General features: G+C 42.4%; 1 protein-coding gene across 9 annotated transcripts in view; it reads left to right on the top strand.

Moving 5' to 3' along the window:
* Window positions 1-19,288, top strand: part of bckdhb (branched chain keto acid dehydrogenase E1 subunit beta) — an 84,178-nt gene that overhangs the window by 25,951 nt on the left and 38,939 nt on the right. For all 9 annotated transcript variants that reach the window (XR_009788846.1, XR_009788847.1, XR_009788845.1 and 6 more), the window contains exons 7-8: window positions 2,732-2,829; window positions 3,664-3,774. Coding sequence is in view for 6 of the 9 variants with exons in the window: in XM_061775690.1 (XP_061631674.1) it covers window positions 2,732-2,829; window positions 3,664-3,774 (209 nt within the window). In the remaining 3 variants the exon portion in view is untranslated. The remainder of the gene's footprint in view (window positions 1-2,731; window positions 2,830-3,663; window positions 3,775-19,288) is intronic.

Here is a 19,288-nt window from a genome sequence, read left to right as displayed (position 1 = left end):
CTGCGTGAATATAGTGAAGAATTGCACTCTGGTTAAAACTGCTGGCTCACAGCAGGAAGGTTTGGAATCCTTTTCTGGATCCTGGCCTTGGGCCTTTCTATTAAATTTTAATGTTCGCTGCATGGATGTATGGGTTTTCTCTGGTTACGCTGGCTTCTCCGCAAAAACAAGTACTGTATATTAGATGAATTACCCATGGATTTACAGCAAGCTATACTGTTCAGTTTAGATTATCCATCCATCCATTTTCTGAGCCGGTTCACCTCACTAGGGTCGCGGGCGTGCTGGAGCCTATCCCAGCTATCATCGGGCAGGAGGCAGGGTACACCCTGAAATGGTTTCCAGCCAATCGCAGGGCACATACATACAAACAACCAACCATTCACACTCACATTCACACCTACGGGCAATTTAGAGTCTCCAATTCATGCATGTTTTTGGGATGTGGGAGGAAACCGGAGTGCCCGGAGAAAACCCACGCAGGCACGGGGAGAACATGCAAACTCCACACAGGCGGGGCCAGGGATTGAACCCCGGTCCTCAGAACTGTGAGGCTGACACTCTAACCAGTCGTCCACCGTGCCGCCTTTAGTTTATGTAAAGAAAAATTCTTATCAGCCTTGTGTAGAGGTGGGGATGGTGGTAGCATCAACAGCTTCGTACATAGTTTGACATTATAGCAGTTGGACTGCGTTTGGAATGGTTATTTTCCGTTCCTTAACATTTAGTTCACAATTCTCTGTAAACCCTTTTATTGGACAGAAGGGCGTTTAACTGCGTCATACTCCTCCAATCAGTACCCCCCAACTATCGGTTGCTGAAAGGTGGCACAGTAAAGGTTTGACATTTGGTGACCCTGAAAAAATATGAATAGGATTAGTTTATTAAATGGCTGGATGAGTGGATGGACTGATAATATAATAAATACTATATGTATATAATATAATTTTTATAATATTACTTTGCTATATTAATATGAGGTGTGTCAGAAAAGTCCAGGATTGTTCTCACAAATACTAATATATTTTATGTTTTCCCCGTCGAAGTAATCACCCTAGAGTCTAAGCACTCTCCCAGCTTTCTCTGCCACCCCATCAATATCCTTTCTGGATCCTTTGTAGCTTCGTTGTCACGGCCATCTTGATTTTGTCTCAGTCTTCCAGTAGGGTCCCCTTGATATGACCTCCCTGAGCTTGGGAAAGAGGGGGAAAAAAATTACACAAAAGCCAGGTCCGGTGAGTAGGGGGGCTTGCTCCAGCACGGTGATCTTCTCAGTTAGCAAATGTCAGATGCTCAGGGCATTTTGAGCAAGCGCTTTGTCATGGTTAGGGTTGGGCATCATTTGAATTTGAGCGATTCCGGTCCCAATTCCGGTTCCTCATTCTGATTCTTTTAGGGGGCTGGGTCAAGAAGGTTTGCATCGTCTAAATAAAGGGTGTCCACATTATAAACATCCATTTTCTTAGCAGCCCACAGCATAGACTAAAATGAACACTTGACTCGTGTTCTTTATAACCAATATCAGACCTGTGAACTAAAAGGCAATGTGTGTGGAACTAACCCAATTGACTTAATATTCATTAATTAATGTTTCAGCGAAAAGTTAAATATAGTATTGTTAAAATCATTATTTGGGACTGTTTTATCATTTAAAATGGTTTATATGTGCAAGTTTTAACTTGAGTTCCTGTTTTAAGCTTGTAGCTTTTTATTTTGAAGGGTACGCACCGGAACTCAGCATTTTGGCACGAAAAGTAACTTCACACGACACTGGAGAATTATTAGTTGTTTTTTTTTTAATGAATCGAACCGAATGCTATAAAACGTTGATTCCTTTCCATACCCACCAATGAGGCACAAGGTTAGTGTTTGTGATACTGTGAGACGTTTGTGAATTTCTCCCAATTCATTGTGATGTAAAGTTGCTACGGTGAGCTTTTTTTTTCTGTCATCGGCTCTTATGTTGTTTTGAAGACTAAAATAAACACTAAAAACCATCAGTGCAATCTCAATGTTGGCAAAGACGTATTTTATTGTTTCACTCACCCAACTGACTGAGAGTAGACTTCACTGAAGCTCTGCACTGTGTCGGCTGAGGGAGCATGTCAGACTTCGACACATCGTGAAAGGCTCCTTTGCATAGTACAATCTTATTCCAAGTGTTGCACTGAGGCGACTGGTTATTAATTTTAACAAACTCGAGAGATACTTTTGTTCGCCGCCGCCATTGGGCACAAGCCTGTCTTCGTGCGTGTTTGGAGGCATTGAAACTGGGAACCGAAATGCATAAATTTGAACGATTCCTGGAGAACTGGAATGTTAGTCCCGGTTCCAATCGGTTCTCGATTCTCGCTGCCCAACCCGAGTCATGGTGAAGCAGCCACGAGTTTTCCTGCCACAAATCTTCCCTCTTCTCCCATAATGAAAGAAGCAAATGTCGCAGGATCTCTTTGTAGATGTGCTGCTTGGTCGTCTGGCCCACAATGTAGGGGAAAACTCGTAGTTTGTAATTTGGATAAATAGATATTTTCTTTGAAACCTTTCTGACATGCCTCCTATTTTGTCCAATAGCATGGTTGAAACACAATGTTGATTGAGGTCGTGCTAGTAATCAAAAATAGATCCCTCTTGTTGATGGTCTAATGCAGGGTGTTAAGATTGAAGATGACCAACTAACTAACTGGATATCTTTGCAGGTAAGGAATTCATCTGTTTGTCTGTGTGTTTGCAGTGGAGCAGGTTCCCACAGAACACTACACTATTACACTCTCCCAGGCTGAGGTTGTAGAGGAAGGAAGTGATGTCACTTTGATTGCCTGGGGGACGCAGGTAGGTGATCCTGCACATCATTGACAACATCTCAATGGGTGTGCTGAATAGTTTAGTTACTGTCTATCTTTGGAACCCTGGACACTAGCATGGGGGGGGGGGGCATGAACAATATATATCGGTCAAAGCCAGTGGATTAATTTTAAGTCCATTACTCGCCTCCTGTGTCACTGCAGGGTCTCTCAGCTGGCATGCTTAGACAATATCTGCACAGACATCTCAGCACCAAGGCTGTGCTTAGCTCTCCGCCGATTAACAGCACATGTCTGCAGCACACTTTCCATTGTTGATGGTCTTTTCAACAGTGAGCTTTGATTTATATGGCTTGGTATCACAGAGCCTGTAACTCGCCAGGAGTCAGATTGTGTTTGATTGTTCCCAACTACTTTATCTGGCTTATCTAGGCCCAAATGCACCTACATCTTGGGAGGAGGTTCAGGGGACACTGAGAGAAAGCGTCTCTATCAGAGCCAGTATTATTCTTGAAGTGTGTACTTGCCAAAAGTGATGTTCCAGTAAAGTAGTTGAAACAATGGCCTCCCCTTCTGAAATTCATTTCTTTGCTTCCTATTTCACTACTCCTCATCTGCCTGGCCTTCTAAGTGAGAAAGGAAACTATAGAAGTGGAATTTGAGATCCAAAAGAACAGATAAAGTATTTTCTTATGCTCGTCTTTACCACAGACAATAATATAAAATCAAATTTAAGTGCGATCAACTTGCAATGTACCTGGACTCTGTTGATATAATCACAGCAAATAATCAAAAAAATTGATTGAAACACAAAAAACGTATTATCATGATCATGTTTTTTTTTTTCTTCTTCTTTTCATAGGTACACGTAATGAAGGAAGTGGCCCAAATGGCCCAGGAGAAACTTGGTGTTTCCTGTGAGGTCATTGACCTGCGCACTATCCTACCATGGGATGTTGAAACTGTTTGCAAGGTACCGTGCAAACAAGTGCTCAGTTTGAGCAAAAATGTATTTAATACAATGACATGTATTTGTACAGTGGCATAATTAATTTAAATTTACTTACTCACTGAGACTAAAGATGGGAAAAACAATTTAAGACTTCAACTTTAAAGTATTGTACTAGCTCTTTAGCAGTTATAGCCATTTTATTCTGGTTATCATTTTCAGTTATTTGAACAATTATATATCAGTTTGCGTGACCTTTTCACTTTTTATTTCTGTATTCCTCAAAGAATAGGGAATAACCTTGGTTAATAACCTTTGTTAAAATTACAGGGTACCAATATGCCTGAAACTTTAATAATTGTCTAACATTTAAACCTTTGTTTAAAAACATTGTTGCAACTGTATTGCAATACAGTCAACCACTCAAATGCATTAACATTTCTAAGTAAATTGTAGCGTTCCATAGGGTAGATCAGGGATGGGCACAGAAACGCTCCCTCCCTATGGTAAGACATGCAACAAATCTTAAAAATAATGCTGCTCAGCACAGATGGATAGTGACCTAAATCTTTTAGGAAATAAAGGAAACTCAGTACCTTCTTAAGACAAATCTTAAAATTAGTCATCTTAATCCAATTAGCTTTGGTTTTCACTTACTGGATACAAGTCTAAATTCTAAAAATCACAGAAGACACAGCACACCGTGTAGCCATTCTTTCCCGGGGTATCACATTTTAGTTCGTTGTCCATACTAATGCCACATGCTTCCCGTGTAAATAACTGAGTCACAACATAAAGTACGTTTTCATTTTGCATATTGAAATCTGTCCAATTTTCGGGGTCCTCAACTATATACAATGCAGCTCCTGCTGTCAAGCAACTGTTAATGCCACCACAAAAGGCCCAGGATGGAATTTCATTAGCAGGCAAGTAATTTAATAGGGTGTGAGTTGGAAGTGAAGGCACAGGCAGTAATGGTTGTCACTTTGAGACTGTTTAAAGAAGGGATTCTCTAGTAACAGCTTTATTTTTAAACTACTGCCTGTCATAAAATGGAATGGTGGGTTTATGTGCCTGATGCACAGGCACGCACACACACACTGTCTCCAATTGTTTCCTGTGATTTTATAGCAACAGTGTTGAGATAAGTTGGTATACCTAGAGTTAAATTTTTCCATTATTGAACTGAAACGTCGATAATTCGCTGCAGGCGGAACTCAATGAGAGGCGTTAATCAAGCAATTATCTAATCTAAGCAAAGGCACAGCGTGTCGGCTTACTCGTGAATACAGTGGGTCCGCTTTACAACGGCGCTCTACTTAAAACACTGCCATAGTTGCGTCAGAAATACACTTAAAAAACCCTAAATATAAAATAATCAAATTAAAAACAGTCATGAAAAAAAAATCAATTCCTTACCTTTACTCCTATCATTGGCTTGCTCACTGGAAGGGGTTCAAACTAGTGATGGGACGAACAACACTGGTGCGTCAGCACTGTGTCAAGCAAATCATGTGACCGATACAGGACCGTGCTGACGTCACTGCGTCTATCCCGTGCGCAGTTTGCTTTTATACTCGAGCGCAACCCACGTGCGCAGTTTTGAAAATGTACTGCAATTCTCCTCCAAGTCGGGGGTGTCGCTACGGCTGATATTGGCTAGGACGCCACAGGGTGGAGTTTCCTCTACATTTTTTGGCCATTTCCGATAGCCGTTTTTACTTTCCGTAACAAGGAACAAAGCAACAACAATGACGACCGTGGAACAGTGTCTGCTAGAACAAATAGACCTAAATGACCTGATGATGCGTTTAATTATGCTGCAAAATCGATCAAGAAGGCGGCGGCGTAGATGGTATGTAGAACCAAGAGGCACGCTGAGTACTTCATCACGGCATGTGACTAAAACGGACCAATCACGAGAGATGATCTTTGCGGCATTGTACGCACAGCACCAGTTTTTGCCGTGCACGCGTCAAGTGACGCAGACGGGCCGCGCCAATGCGTCGGTCACGTGATGCAAAGTGGGCGTTGTCGGTGAGTATAAAGAGGCCTTAAGAGGAGAAATCGCCTTGGAGCAAAGACACTTCAAAACCTTTTGTTCCTCAATAAAAATGCATAAATGAATACATTTTTGGTCTTTTATTTTGTATGATTGAACACTTAAGTTAACAAAATTCCATCCATAAGTTAAAAATTGTAATTGAATTTTATTACAGACAAATTTGCTATATTTTACATACCAACTAATTTTAGCATTTACACAAACAAGGTTTTAAGCAAATTTTAAACTCTTCTAATAAACAACTCAGCAAACAAATTGAGTAAATGAAATTATACAATGATGAGATCATATTTTAAGTAAAGGACTAGCGATTAAATATTTCACAGGCTGATGATGTGTTTGCAGCATGGAAAAAGCGGATACAAAACTGGGTCGAACAGAAGTAGCTGTCAGCGGGGCCTTTTCTGGATACTCGCATGACAAAACCAAGGTGTTTTTTTAAATTAAATTGACACTTTTATACTAAGTCCATGTTAGAGAGTCACTCTATGACGGTCTAAATAGCCAAAATCAGGACCTTTAAATGGCCAGTGTGAAAGAGGCTAGTTATGTTTTTGACAATAATTCATGGTCATGGCAATAATAATAATTTATTTGAAATTCTATGGAAAATGTGATTTTCACGTTGGTGCTACCCACGTATGTAGTTTCATCCGTTCATTGATGTTGAAATTAGTTGCTATAAAGTTAAATAGAGGTTCAGATGTATCTGGACAATCTGAGTTTTTTTTTTTTTTTTTTTTTTAATGATTTTTACTTAATGCACCCAGGATTTGATTGAAGTGTAGACCGCTTTGAATATGGTACAGGTAATTACCATTTTAGGAGGTTATTGGGTCATGTACAGGCCTTATTACATCAAGACAAATCATGAAGTACAAACATGGAGTGCAGAGGAGAGTAGTTTTTTGCTTAATGTCACATTATACATTGCTGTTTTTTCCAGCAACCATAATTATATGGGCTAAATGATCATAAAAGCCAGAGTTTTATGAAGACCTGTATCAGTCTTGGATGAGTGAGGAAACATTACCGTTTTTTACATTCTAACTTTGAAATGGAACAAAATCACCCAAAGATATCCAAACATTTTAATCATTTTTAAAAAAGAGCACCATACTAAAAAGATGGTTGCGTAATAAACCTTATAGTTGAAGATTAGAAGGCCACAAATATTTAGAGCAAATCTAACCAAATCAGTTTTGATTTAAAAAAATAAAAAAATAACAAATTCTAAATATATTAAATATCAAAGGAGAGCTCAATTAACAACAGAAAATCTTGTCAGTGTGTGATTCCCCAACATTTATTGTTTTGTTGTAGTCATGGAAAAAATAAACTGAACTAAAATTTATTTCAGTTGTTTAGAGGCTACTCATGCAAGCATTTTTAATAAAACAATGTTGTTGCTGTAAAAGGTGGGATGGCAGGTGTAGATATCACCTGGTGATCTGTTGAAGTAACTTCTGTTGCAAATGGACAAACTTGTAGCCTGAACATGGCACAACAGTTTTATCTTTAAAAAAAAAATAATAATAATAAAAAAAAAGTTAGTTATAGCCATTATCACATCAAACACAGCTAGGCTACGTTTATACTATTTTCCCAGCAGCCCCCGGCATGGGGGCTCACATGTAGGATATATTGTCGCTCAATAAATGTTTGATATTACTTTTATGTCAATAAACAATACACTAATCCAGCCCTTGTACCAAAACATGCAAAACAGCTTATACTTATATTCACACTGCACAGTGTACATGTCTCTCTCTCTCTCTAGCTTTCTCTCTCTCTCTCTCTCACACTCTCTCTCGCTCACGCTCTCTCTCTCTCTCTCTCTCTCTCTCTCTCTCACACACACACACATTCAACATTAAGCCTTATAAACAGGTATGCCACCACACCTGTTGTTTGTAGGTAAATTACACCTTATCACATACTGTCAGGTTTAGTTGCAAGCACTCCGTTTTACTATGGCCGACTTGACTGTCATGATCTTGTTGGCATCCATGGCAATCACGGCCTGTCACGTGTGCCCATGCCGTACCCCAGAGTTGTCTCTCGAGCATTCCATTTTGTCCACAGTGGGCTGAAATGGAGCTGCCGTGGCCACTGTGAGTGAAGAAATGATGATGAGAAACAGTCATGCAGCGTTTGTAATTTGTTTGTAATTGAACACAAAACAATTTACCTGGTCTCGTTTTTATTGTCCACCCACCCCCCATTTAAAGTTGCTCTGAAGGTCTTATCGAAGGAAAATACACGAGACTATGTGGATACATTGGATACATTGAATTTGGAATTTTACAGGCGGTACAAAATAGACGGTGGAATGAAAAGGTCCTTTTGTGTAATACTATGTAAAGCTCAGCTATACTTAATTTTCTCATTGAGATGCATCAGCCAGAATTGACACTCAGCACAGCAGTGAACTGACTGTGCTTTAATTTGGAGCTGAATCAGGGATAGTTTAGGCAGCCTGTTACCAATTAGCACCGGCTCTCAGCCATCATTCCTGCTTTTCCATTTTATTTGAGGGGCGTCAGCTAGCATGTGCTTGTTGGCTTACCGCAACAATTGTGATATGTTTGGCCTGCTGTTAGTAAATAAGACAATGGCACAGGAAAAAAGTGACCAAAGGTTTGGAACCCACTCGTTCCATTTGTATTGTTGTCTCTGTCTGTAATTACAGCGTTGCGCACTTTGGATGAAACCAAGAGTACTCTGTGGAGTGAAAGTAAGCAAACATTTGTGGAAAGACAGGGATGGATAAAACCAGTCATGCATGTGAGGGTGGGTACATGTATTTTTTTCATCTGAGAAAAATGCATTCAGGTTGAGGGTTTATGCCATGGTGTTGGTATAAATATGGCATCATCGGCATGAACCAGGCCACAATGTTTAACTGATTTATTAGTAGTCAATAAATATATAATGCATTACAGATGTAATTGCATACTCTTTTTTTATCTACTAGGCCCTCGGCCTTTCAAAAACATTCTCAATTCCTATAAATGGTGGGTAATATGTACATTTTCTGAGTAAGCCATTTATAGTGAAGAATCTTACCAGCTCATTCTTCTGGTAAAGGTACTAGGCGTTGTTTAACCTGTTTTGGACAGAGAGAAATCCTGATGATACTGATGTGATGGAAATTCCATCTTGATGTCTTAAAATAAGCCCCTGGTTTAAAGTATAGAAGGGCTTCTGCTTCACTGGACCATATCTTAGTTCTTTTCTACTGAAGAGTACAAATCATTGGCTTGAGCTGTGGGCCAGTTGAGATCATTGGGGTCAGCTTGTTTGACTCAAAGCAGGATTGGCTGAAAAAGGCAAGGTCTGAAATCATAAGCACACCATCCAATGCACATACCATCAGATTTTCTGTAGCAAAATGATTCTCCAGATCCTCGGTAAGTTACACATTATTAAATCAGTTATATAACCTTCAAAAGAGAGAGAGCACATATTGTAGGTGAGCAATGGATTAATCTTTGGTTTATAATCTTATATTGAATTTGCTTTTAAGAAGAAGAAGAATCATCTTTTATTGTCATGAACATGCATGCATGCACACAAAATTTGTTCTCTGCCTTTAACCCATCACAGTGAACACATACACGTTAGTGGAACACACTGGAGCAGGCGGCAGCTGAAGCGCCCGGGGAGCATTTCGGGGTATCAGTGTCTTGCTCAAGGACACCACAGCCGTAAGTCTGGGGGATGTTGGCGGATAGTCCAGTCGGGGTCTTGAACCTAGGTCCCCCACGGTGGCAGGCGATGATCTTAATCATTGGGCCAGGGCTGCCTTTCTTTCCTCAATATCACTTTTCTGTTGCTGTCATAAACTACCCAAAGCCATTAATGGGAAATGTGTCCAAATCAACTTTACAGGTACTGTATTCGTTTTTTAGTGGAACAACCTGCTTGTAGGGAATGAGCAAAGGTGGCCATATATGCACAGTGGAACCTCGATCGAACGGACTAATAGGGGCGGGTGAGTCTTCCGATATAACCGATATAACACCCATATTACTGTACAGGACAAAATAGTTTTGTAGGTTTTTTTCGTGGCCTAGAACTCCTAGTACAGGACAAAGTCGTCAAATGTTTAACAACATTCACACATTCGGGCAATTTAGAGTCTTCACTTAACCTACCATGCATGTATTTGGGATGTGGGAGGAAACCGGAGTGGCCCGAGAAAACCCACGCATGCACTGGGAGATGCAAACTCCACAGAGGCGAGGCCGGATTTGAACCCGGGTCCTCAGAACTGTGAGGCACATGTGCTAACCAGTCATGCACATGTGCTAACCAGTCATGCACCGTGCTGCCCTGTCTGTGTGTGTCTGTCTGTCCGTCCGTCCGTGTATGTATATGTGATGTGGAACAGGAAGGGGCCATTCCCAAACTGTTCCCACAAAGTTGGGACCAATGAATTGTCCATAAGCTCTCTGTATGCTGAATCTTTTAGAGTTCCATTCACTGGAAGTAAGGAGCCAGTATTTATGGACAATTCCATGCTCCCAACTTTGTGGGAACAGTTCCATAAAGACATGAATGAGAGACTTTGGTGTGGATGAACTTGACTGGCTTGCACAGAGTCCTGACCTCAAACGGATAGAACACCATTGGGATGAATTAGAGCGGAGACTGAGAGCCAGGCCTTCTCATCCAACATCAGTGTGTGACCTCACAAACGCGCTTTAGAAGAATGGTCAAAAATTCCCATAAACGCACTCCTAAACCTTGTGGACAGCTTTCCCAGAAGAATTTAAGCTATTTTAGCAGCAAAGGGTGGACCAACGTCATATTGAACCCTATGGATTAGGAATGCAATGTCACTTACATTAGTATGTCAGTCAAGGCAGGTGAGCGAATACTTTAGACAATATAGTGTATCTACTGTATGAGCACTTCTAAGAGCGAGTAGTAGTGAATGTCCAAATGATGCTGCTTGCATCTTTCTCCATGAACAAGTGGCAGCTCTGGAAGCTCGGCAGTTTGCCATGTGCTTGATCCACTGGCTCACACTCGCAGGAACGCACGCTCGCAGGAACACACACACACACACACACACACACACAGGACCCTCTACATAATTTCTCGGCAGATAGGTAGTCATTGGCTCCCTGCATCAGCTTTTTGTGAGCTTACCTTTGAGACACAATAGGAGTGCTATCGTGTATTTTTTTTGTTTTGGTCCTTTGAAAAACTGGTACCGTGCAATTTTTGACGTCAAAATAACTCTGTTCAGTACTGGTATCGGTCCGCACTTGATGCAACACTAATGTATGACGTTCAACTTTAGGCTGTAGCGACACACCAAAGTTAGTAGATTTGATTCGTATCGGTCTGACCCGTAGGTCGATAGACTATTTAATTTTTTTTTATAAATCTCATATTTTCATAAACATTTATAAATAAATGTATACATTATGATTAATATATTACATTTACTTTATTACTTATTGATAATATATTTATTATAGTTATATGTAATTTCTTAATATAATAAATGTCAGGTTGTGTTTTCTTCCCTGCCCTACTTATAAATTCATTTTGGGATGGAGGCTTTGAACGTGCATTAAGATGTTGCTCGTGACTTGGGGATGTTTTTTTTGAAGCACGTACGGCAAATAGTCGAGCTCATGCCGCCCACGCATTTTCCATCTTTGTTCTCAACTGGGTAGCCGAAATGTTTCCATACAGCTGATCTAAATTCGCTTTGAAGGACCGTAATTTCAGGGTTATTAGTCGTACTAGCCATGATTCTTCCTCTTCTCTGCTCCACTTCCTGTAGTTTAACTAACATTAGGGCTAGCCACAGATTTGCCTTCTCCGGTCAAATGACTGTCACTGGAAAAAGTAGTCACATGGACACACAAATGGAGAATGCTTGCTAAGAAATTAATCTTCAATCTAGGCTTCTGCTTTTTATAACTGAAAATAATAACTAATAATATTTATATTAAGTTTGGTAGCGCTGTGAGCTATCTGGAATGAAGGCACGAACTGTGAGTTGGAAATGGTGTGTCACAGTTCTGCTTTTTCAAAGAGGACAATGGTTGGGGTCTTAGTGTCGTGTTTCAATACTGTCGTTACAGCTGTAACATTTATGTAATTGTTGCTTTGTGTAGGCTTCAACGTCTTCAATATATGCAATGCACCACCCATTTCTATCAATACAAACAGGCTCAAGCTTATCAAGTATTAACTTGCAATACATTAAACCATGAGGTGATGTATAATTGCAAATTTTCACTTTAAAATTTCGTGGGAGTTACCCTTCCATACCAGCTTGTGAATGTGAAAATCTCCAAAAACGTTGCCTCATCTAAAAAAAAAAAAAAAAAACATTTTCCTCATTTTCACCTGAAATTACCCTCACACACTCTTTAAACACATTCTAGACACAAATATATGAATAAACGTAGTGTAACTCATTTTAAAGTCCGTGTACATACCAGCGAATATGCAGAACTGAAGATAATGAGTCTGCTTTGCAATAATCCATCCATCCATCCATTCTCTACCGCTTATCCGGGTCGGGTCGCGGGGGCAGTAGCTTCAGCAGGGACGCCCAGACTTCCCTCTTCCCAGCCACTTCATCCAGCTTTTCCGGGGGGATCCCGAGGCGTTCCCAGGCCAGCCGAAGGATGTAGTCTCTCCAGCGTGTCCTGGGTCGTCCCCGGGGTCTCCTCCCGGTGGGACATGCCCGGAACACCTCGCCAGGGAGGCGTCCGGGAGGCATCCAAATCAGATGTCCCAGCCACCTCATCTGGCTCCTCTCAATGCGGAGGAGCAGCGGCTCTACTCTGAGATCCTCCCGGATGACCGAGCTTCTCACCCTATCTCTAAGGGAGAGCCCGGACACCCTGCGGAGGAAACTCATTTCGGCCGCTTGTATCCGGGATCTTGTTCTTTCGGTCACGACCCACAGCTCATGACCATAGGTGAGGGTAGGAACGAAGATCGACCGGTAAATTGAGAGCTTCGCCTTTCGGCTTAGCTCTTTCTTTACCACAACGGACCGATACAAAGTCCGCATCACTGCAGACGCTGCACCGATCCGCCTGTTGATCTCCCGTTCCATTCTTCCCTCACTCGTGAACAAGACCCCAGGATACTTGAATTCCTCCACTTGGGGCAGGATCTCATCCCCGACCTGGAGAAGGCATGCCACCCTTTTCCGACTGAGAACCATGGTCTGAGATTTGGAGGTGCTGATTCTCATCCCAGCCGCTTCACACTCGGCTGCGAACTGCTCCAATGAGAGTTGGAGGTCACGGCTTGATGAAGCCAACAGAACCACATCATCTGCAAAAAGCAGAGATGCAATACTGAGGCCACCAAACCGGACCCCCTCTACGCCTCGGCTGCGCCTAGAAATTCTGTCCATAAAAGTTCTGAACAGAATCGACGACAAAGGGCAGCCTTGGCGGAGTCCAACCCTCACCGGGAACGAGTCCGACTTACTGCCAGATATGCGGACCAAACTCTGACTCCGGTCGTACAGGGACCGAACAGCCCGTATCAGGGCGTTCGGTACCCCATACTCCCGAAGCATTCTCCACAGGACTCCCAGAGGGACACGGTCGAACGCCTTCTCCAAGTCCACAAAACACATGTAGACTGGTTGGGCGAACTCCCATGCACCCTCTAGGACCCTGCCGAGGGTGTAGAGCTGGTCCACTGTTCCACGGCCAGGACGAAAACCACACTGCTCCTCCTGAATCTGAGATTCGACTTCCTGACGGACCCTCCTCTCCAGCACCCCTGAATAGACCTTACCAGGGAGGCTGTGCAGTGTGATCCCCCTGTAGTTGGAACACACCCTCCGGTCCCCCTTCTTAAAAAGGGGGACCACCACCCCAGTCTGCCAATCCAGAGGCACTGTCCCCGATGTCCACGCGATGTTGCAGAGGCGTGTCAACCAGGACAGCGCCACAACATCCAGAGCCTTTAGGAACTCCGGGCGAATCTCATCCACCCCCGGGGCCCTGCCACCGAGGAGCTTTTTAACTTCCTCGGTGACCTCAAACCCAGAGATAGGAGAGCCCGCCTCAGAGAACCCACACTCTGCTTCCCCATAGGAAGGCGTGTCGGTGGAATTGAGGAGGTCTTCGAAGTATTCTCCCCACCGACTCACAACGTCCCGAGTCGAGGTCAGCAGCGCCCCATCCCCACTATACACAGTGTTGGTGGTGCACTGCTTTCCTCTCCTGAGACGTAGGATGGTGGACCAGAATTTCCTCGAAGCCGTCCGGAAGTCTTTCTCCATGGCCTCACCGAACTCCTCCCATGCCCGGGTTTTTGCTTCAGCGACCACCAGAGCTGCATTCCGCTTGGCCAGCCGGTACCCATCAGCTGCCTCAGGAGTCCCAGAGGCCAAAAAGGCCCGATAGGACTCCTTCTTCAGCTTGACAGCATCCCTCACCGTTGGTGTCCACCAACGGGTTCGGGGATTGCCGCCACGACAGGCACCGACCACCTTACGGCCACACCTCCGGTCGGCCGCCTCAGCAATGGAGGCGCGGACCATGGTCCACTCGGACTCGATGTCCCCCGCCTCCCCCAGAACATGAGCAAAGTTCTGTCGGAGGTGGGAGTTGAAACTCCTTCTGACAGGGGATTCTGCCAGACGTTTCCAGCAGACCCTCACAATACGTTTGGGCCTGCCACGTCGGAACGGCATCTTCCCCCACCATCGGAGCCAACTCACCACCAGGTGGTGATCAGTTGACAGCGCCGCCCCTCTCTTCACCCGAGTGTCCAAGACAAGTCCGATGACACGACCACAAAGTCGATCATCGAACTGCGACCTAGGGTGTCCTGGTGCCAAGTGCACGTGTGGACACCCTTATGCTTGAACATGGTGTTCGTTATGGACAATCCGTGATGAGCACAGAAGTCCAATAACAGAACACCGCTCGGGTTCTGATCGGGGGGGCCGTTCTTCCCAATCGCGCCCTTCCAGGTCTCACTGTCATTGCCCACGTGAGCATTGAAGTCCCCCAACAGAACAATGGAGTCCCCAGCGGGAGCGCTCTCCAGCACCCCCTCCAAGGACTCCAAAAAGGGTGGGTACTCTGAACTGCTGTTTGGTGCATAGGCACAAACAACAGTCAGGACCCGTCCCCCCACCCGAAGGCGGAGGGAGGCTACCCTCTCGTCCACCGGGGTGAACCCCAACGTGCTTTGCAATAATTTTTTCTGGATTTGGATTTGACAACAGAAATATTACCTTAATAAGTTCTTTGACAAACTTTGCTACTTGCAATAATTTTTTTCGCTTACTTGGGTCAAAATGTAGCCACTTGAGGCCATATGTCTCACAGTGCTTGACTATTGTCCGACACTGAGGAAAATTGTCCCTTTACTAATTCCCTGGTCATTTTTTGTCCTCAAAGTACTCAAAACACTCGTTCCAACCCTAATGAATATACTCTATTAAAACATCTGTTGCAGGGACACTTGGAGTTAATTATTGTAGCAGATTCCATTCTGTTGAAGCAAATAACTGATTTATTGACTATTGTTGTGAATTGCTCCACTCTTGCAGGATCTCCCATTATTCCTGGTGACCTTCTCCATTATGATAAGTCAATTTAATGCCCACTGTCGACTGAGAAAGTGCTTTTCATACTGACTCACATTGTGTGTGTATCATAGTTTCTGTCCGCCCTCAAGAATTAATCTGTTTATTTTACAGAAGCTTTATTTAATTTCATTATATACATAACCTGCGAAGAAGAGATCCTCTTTACTAAACACGTTATATCCCATGCAAGAAGCCCTTTAAATTTACACCATTGACCCCTCTATCTGCTCATACCTTCTGGATCCTGTGAGATATAGTACCTTGAAAGATGGCTCAATGCTGTGGTTACCTTGGTGGTGGTGTTGGACAGACAAGTAGTGTGTAAGTGTGTGTTAGGGTGTAATTGACTTAAATTGGCTTTAATGAGTTTTCATGCGATGTTAGCTGTTATTTCAGTCAAAGGTCTCCTGGCATTCTACTCCTCCAGGGGCTGGCTTGGCCCTCTGTCCAATGTTGAAGCAGTTCCTCACTTTCTTTCCTCTCTTTTTCTTTTGTGCGGTCCCCCCTCCCCCTTTGTTGTAGTTCTCACTCTCCCTCGCTGTCTGTCATGAGCATGAGTGAGTACATTGAGTTTAACACTTTTCACAAGTGTGTTTCCTTCCACCATCATTCCCTCTGTGTTAATTGAACAGGCCAATCATTCCCCCCCTTTTGATAATTGCTGAGCATCAATTTTAAGAAGAAAATGTCATAAAGATAAAATTTTGGCACATGAGTTCGGACCCTTCCATGGTCAGTCGATTATAGGGTCAGTGGACGGGAGCAAAGCCAGAGGGAATGAGACTGCTTCTCCATGGTGACACTGAGCTACACTTTAAACACTTCCTGTCCTGGGAATCTGTGTGTGCGTGTGTTTTTTCTGTCGGTGTCATGACCACAGTTTTGAAGTCAGTGGAAAGTGTGCATTTGAAAACTACAGTAATTTTAAATCCCATAGAGGAATTGTGCAAAACAGGAGCAATATATGAATGCCTAAGGACGTTTTTTATTATCTTAGAGGTCCCATATTTTGGCTATTTAACCCTCCATAAAGTGACTCTCTAACATGGACTTAGTATACAAATATACATTTCATTTTAAAAAACACCTTGGTTTTGTCATACGAGTGTCCAGAAAAGGCCCCTCTGATACCTACTTCTGTTTGACCCAGTTTTGTAGCCGTTTCGTCCATATTTGGCTAAAACCGCCCCCTTTCCTCTGATTGGTTGCACCTGTGTAGAAGACCCACCTGTGAAAGCACACGTGTTTATGTTGACAGCGCTGGCTCAGGAGAGGAGAGGTAAGTGGAGAAGAGCTTCGCTAGTGACGTAGATAAGCTTGGGAATTTTGAATGACCTGATTTCAGGCCTCTCGGCAAAAAACGTCTAGAACTCAGGAATGTGTGGACGATTTTAATTCATATTTTACATTTACTGAGGCAGCATGGAAATTATTACATCCCAAATACTACAAAAAGTAGCTTCTGTAATTCATTGTCATGAATAAATTCAGGAAAAACAGCTCTTGAAAAGCCTTTTGTGTCTGCACTTTAGGGTGTGTACTTCACATACAAGAGTATGCGTGAGTGTTTGATTCCATGTTGCAGTTGGTAGGCTCTCATCTGCCTATGTGTGCGATTGGATATGTATTCCATGGGAAAGTGACCTTAGCCTTTGAGTGTGTGCCAGGTCGTTGACTGCCAACCTTGGTGAGGCCGCATTGTGGGGAGTGCTGGAACTGAATCATGGACTTCACGAAAGCAAGCTAAATGGATGGTTTGAAAAATCGATGAAGGGAGAAGCGTAGAAAAACACGAGGATGAGACAAACCGCATCATGGAGGAACGACTGGGTTAGGAAAGCAGAAGCAGGAAGTGTACTGATGTAAAAAGAGACTGATAATAGAGGTAGTGTGGAATGGAGCAGCTGTGGCAGGATGAAACTTCTTGCTGCTCATTACATTGGGCGTGTATGGGAATGGCAGTAAACATGACATTTTGCTTGCCCGCCTTTGGAACAACTCTGGCATCTAATGACATCCCTATAGCACAATGAGTAGTAACATGGAAGCCACCAAGAGCTGCTGCCCTGCCCAACAATCATGAGCCCTCTATCAGAACAAGGGTAGAGGCTGGAGGAAATTTCATCAGTACACATTATGGGAACAAACTCACCACAGTTTAAAAACAAAAAAACAAACAAACAAAAAAAACAATACAGTATGACACTCTGGTGCAACAAAAACAACATATAAACAGGAGTGGCAACCATCATTGTAGACAGTTTTTCTCTTATCATCCTTGCAGACTTACGTCTCCAGGTTCTTCAGTGCCTCGACCAGTAACATGATTACACAAGTACTACATTGAGGTTACTTTGTATTTACCTCGTGCGTTAATCTCATTGCCGACCAAGCAAATAGGTCTGTGGATGATGCAGTCAACATTAGTGATAGACCGATATGGTTTTCTCGGGGCCGATACCGATTATTAGTAGTCAAGGAGGCCGATAACTGATAATTGGAGCCGATATTTGTTTTGCGTAAAAAGGAAAATATTGGTGTCAAAATTTAAAATAATAAAAAATCCAACACTTTACTTCATTTAAATGCCTTTAAGCACGTTTATTAAACAGCTTTTCAGATTTGCAATGTTTTTTTTTTTTTTTTATCTTAAAACTAGTCATCTTTGTTTTAAAATTCTAACCAAAAGTGCAAGGAGCTCCTAGGCTCAGCAGCATCTATTACAAAGTTGAATGAAAACTTTAACAAATAGCTCCCTAAAGTTTTCCAAGTAAATAAAGGTTTCCAAAATCTTGCACTTGGATAATAACTTCTCATTTATGCAACCAACCAAACTTATTTCTGCTCTTACTAAGAGAGTGTTCTTTGGCATGTGCTACTATTCCAATATAGACCAATATGGATGTAATCAACCCAAGGAGGAAAAAGAAAGCCTTGCCAATATGGGGTCTTAAGTTTTTATATTTTATATTCACTTTCCTCAGTTTACATGTTGAAGTTTCCCCTTTTAAATCCATCAAACTGGTCAACTTGTGTCCAAATATTCTCTAATGGCTTCATCTTTATCTAAAATAATACCATGTCTTAGTTTCCCCAGTTCTCTAAAGACAAGTAGATGTCAAAGACAAATAAAATGACAAGCTAAATTTGTGAAAAAGGTGAAACCGCAGCATACACCTGGATGATTCTGTCTCCTGAACACGTGCACCCAGCTATTTAATTCAGGGCAATTGCTATGTTGGAATTGCAGCCTTTTGACAGACTTTTTGTCAGTTGTAAAGTTGTCGGTTTCTGCTGTTTATTATCACCTAACCGTCAACACTTTGAAATTTTAGCAATGTATAGTATTATATTAAGACAACTATTACTGTTTTTGTTACTATTTTATTACTATTTTTTAACTATTACTATACGATTTTAATGTTCTGCGATTGGCTGGCGTCCAGTTCAGGGTGTACCCCGCTTCTGGCTGAAGGTAGCTGGGATAGGCTCCAGCACGCCCGCGACCCAAGTGAGGATAAACGATACAGAAAATGGATGGATGGATGGAATTTAATGTTGAAATAGACTGAGGGACAGAGACGAACCCTATTATTATGAGAGTATAAGTACTTCGCACACATAACCACTGATTAACACATCCTAAACTAGCAAGATATTGCAAGTTTTCTTTGAGAAGCTAACATTTTAGGGCACATCTCAAATTTTATACCATATAGTATTTCAAAAATGGCATTTGAAGAATCATGGCATGTTCCAAATTATTATGCGTGTAAAATTTCAGTTAAAGATTTTAAGTTTTAGTATCTGTGAGGAAGTTTTAAAAAAGGTTTGATAATTAGTTTCACTGGTGAGTCTAATTTTGT

This window comes from Phyllopteryx taeniolatus, chromosome 6 (genome assembly GCF_024500385.1).
Source record: "Phyllopteryx taeniolatus isolate TA_2022b chromosome 6, UOR_Ptae_1.2, whole genome shotgun sequence".
Classification (NCBI taxonomy): Eukaryota; Metazoa; Chordata; class Actinopteri; order Syngnathiformes; family Syngnathidae; genus Phyllopteryx; species Phyllopteryx taeniolatus.
This window is presented reverse-complemented; position numbering and strand designations above follow the sequence as displayed.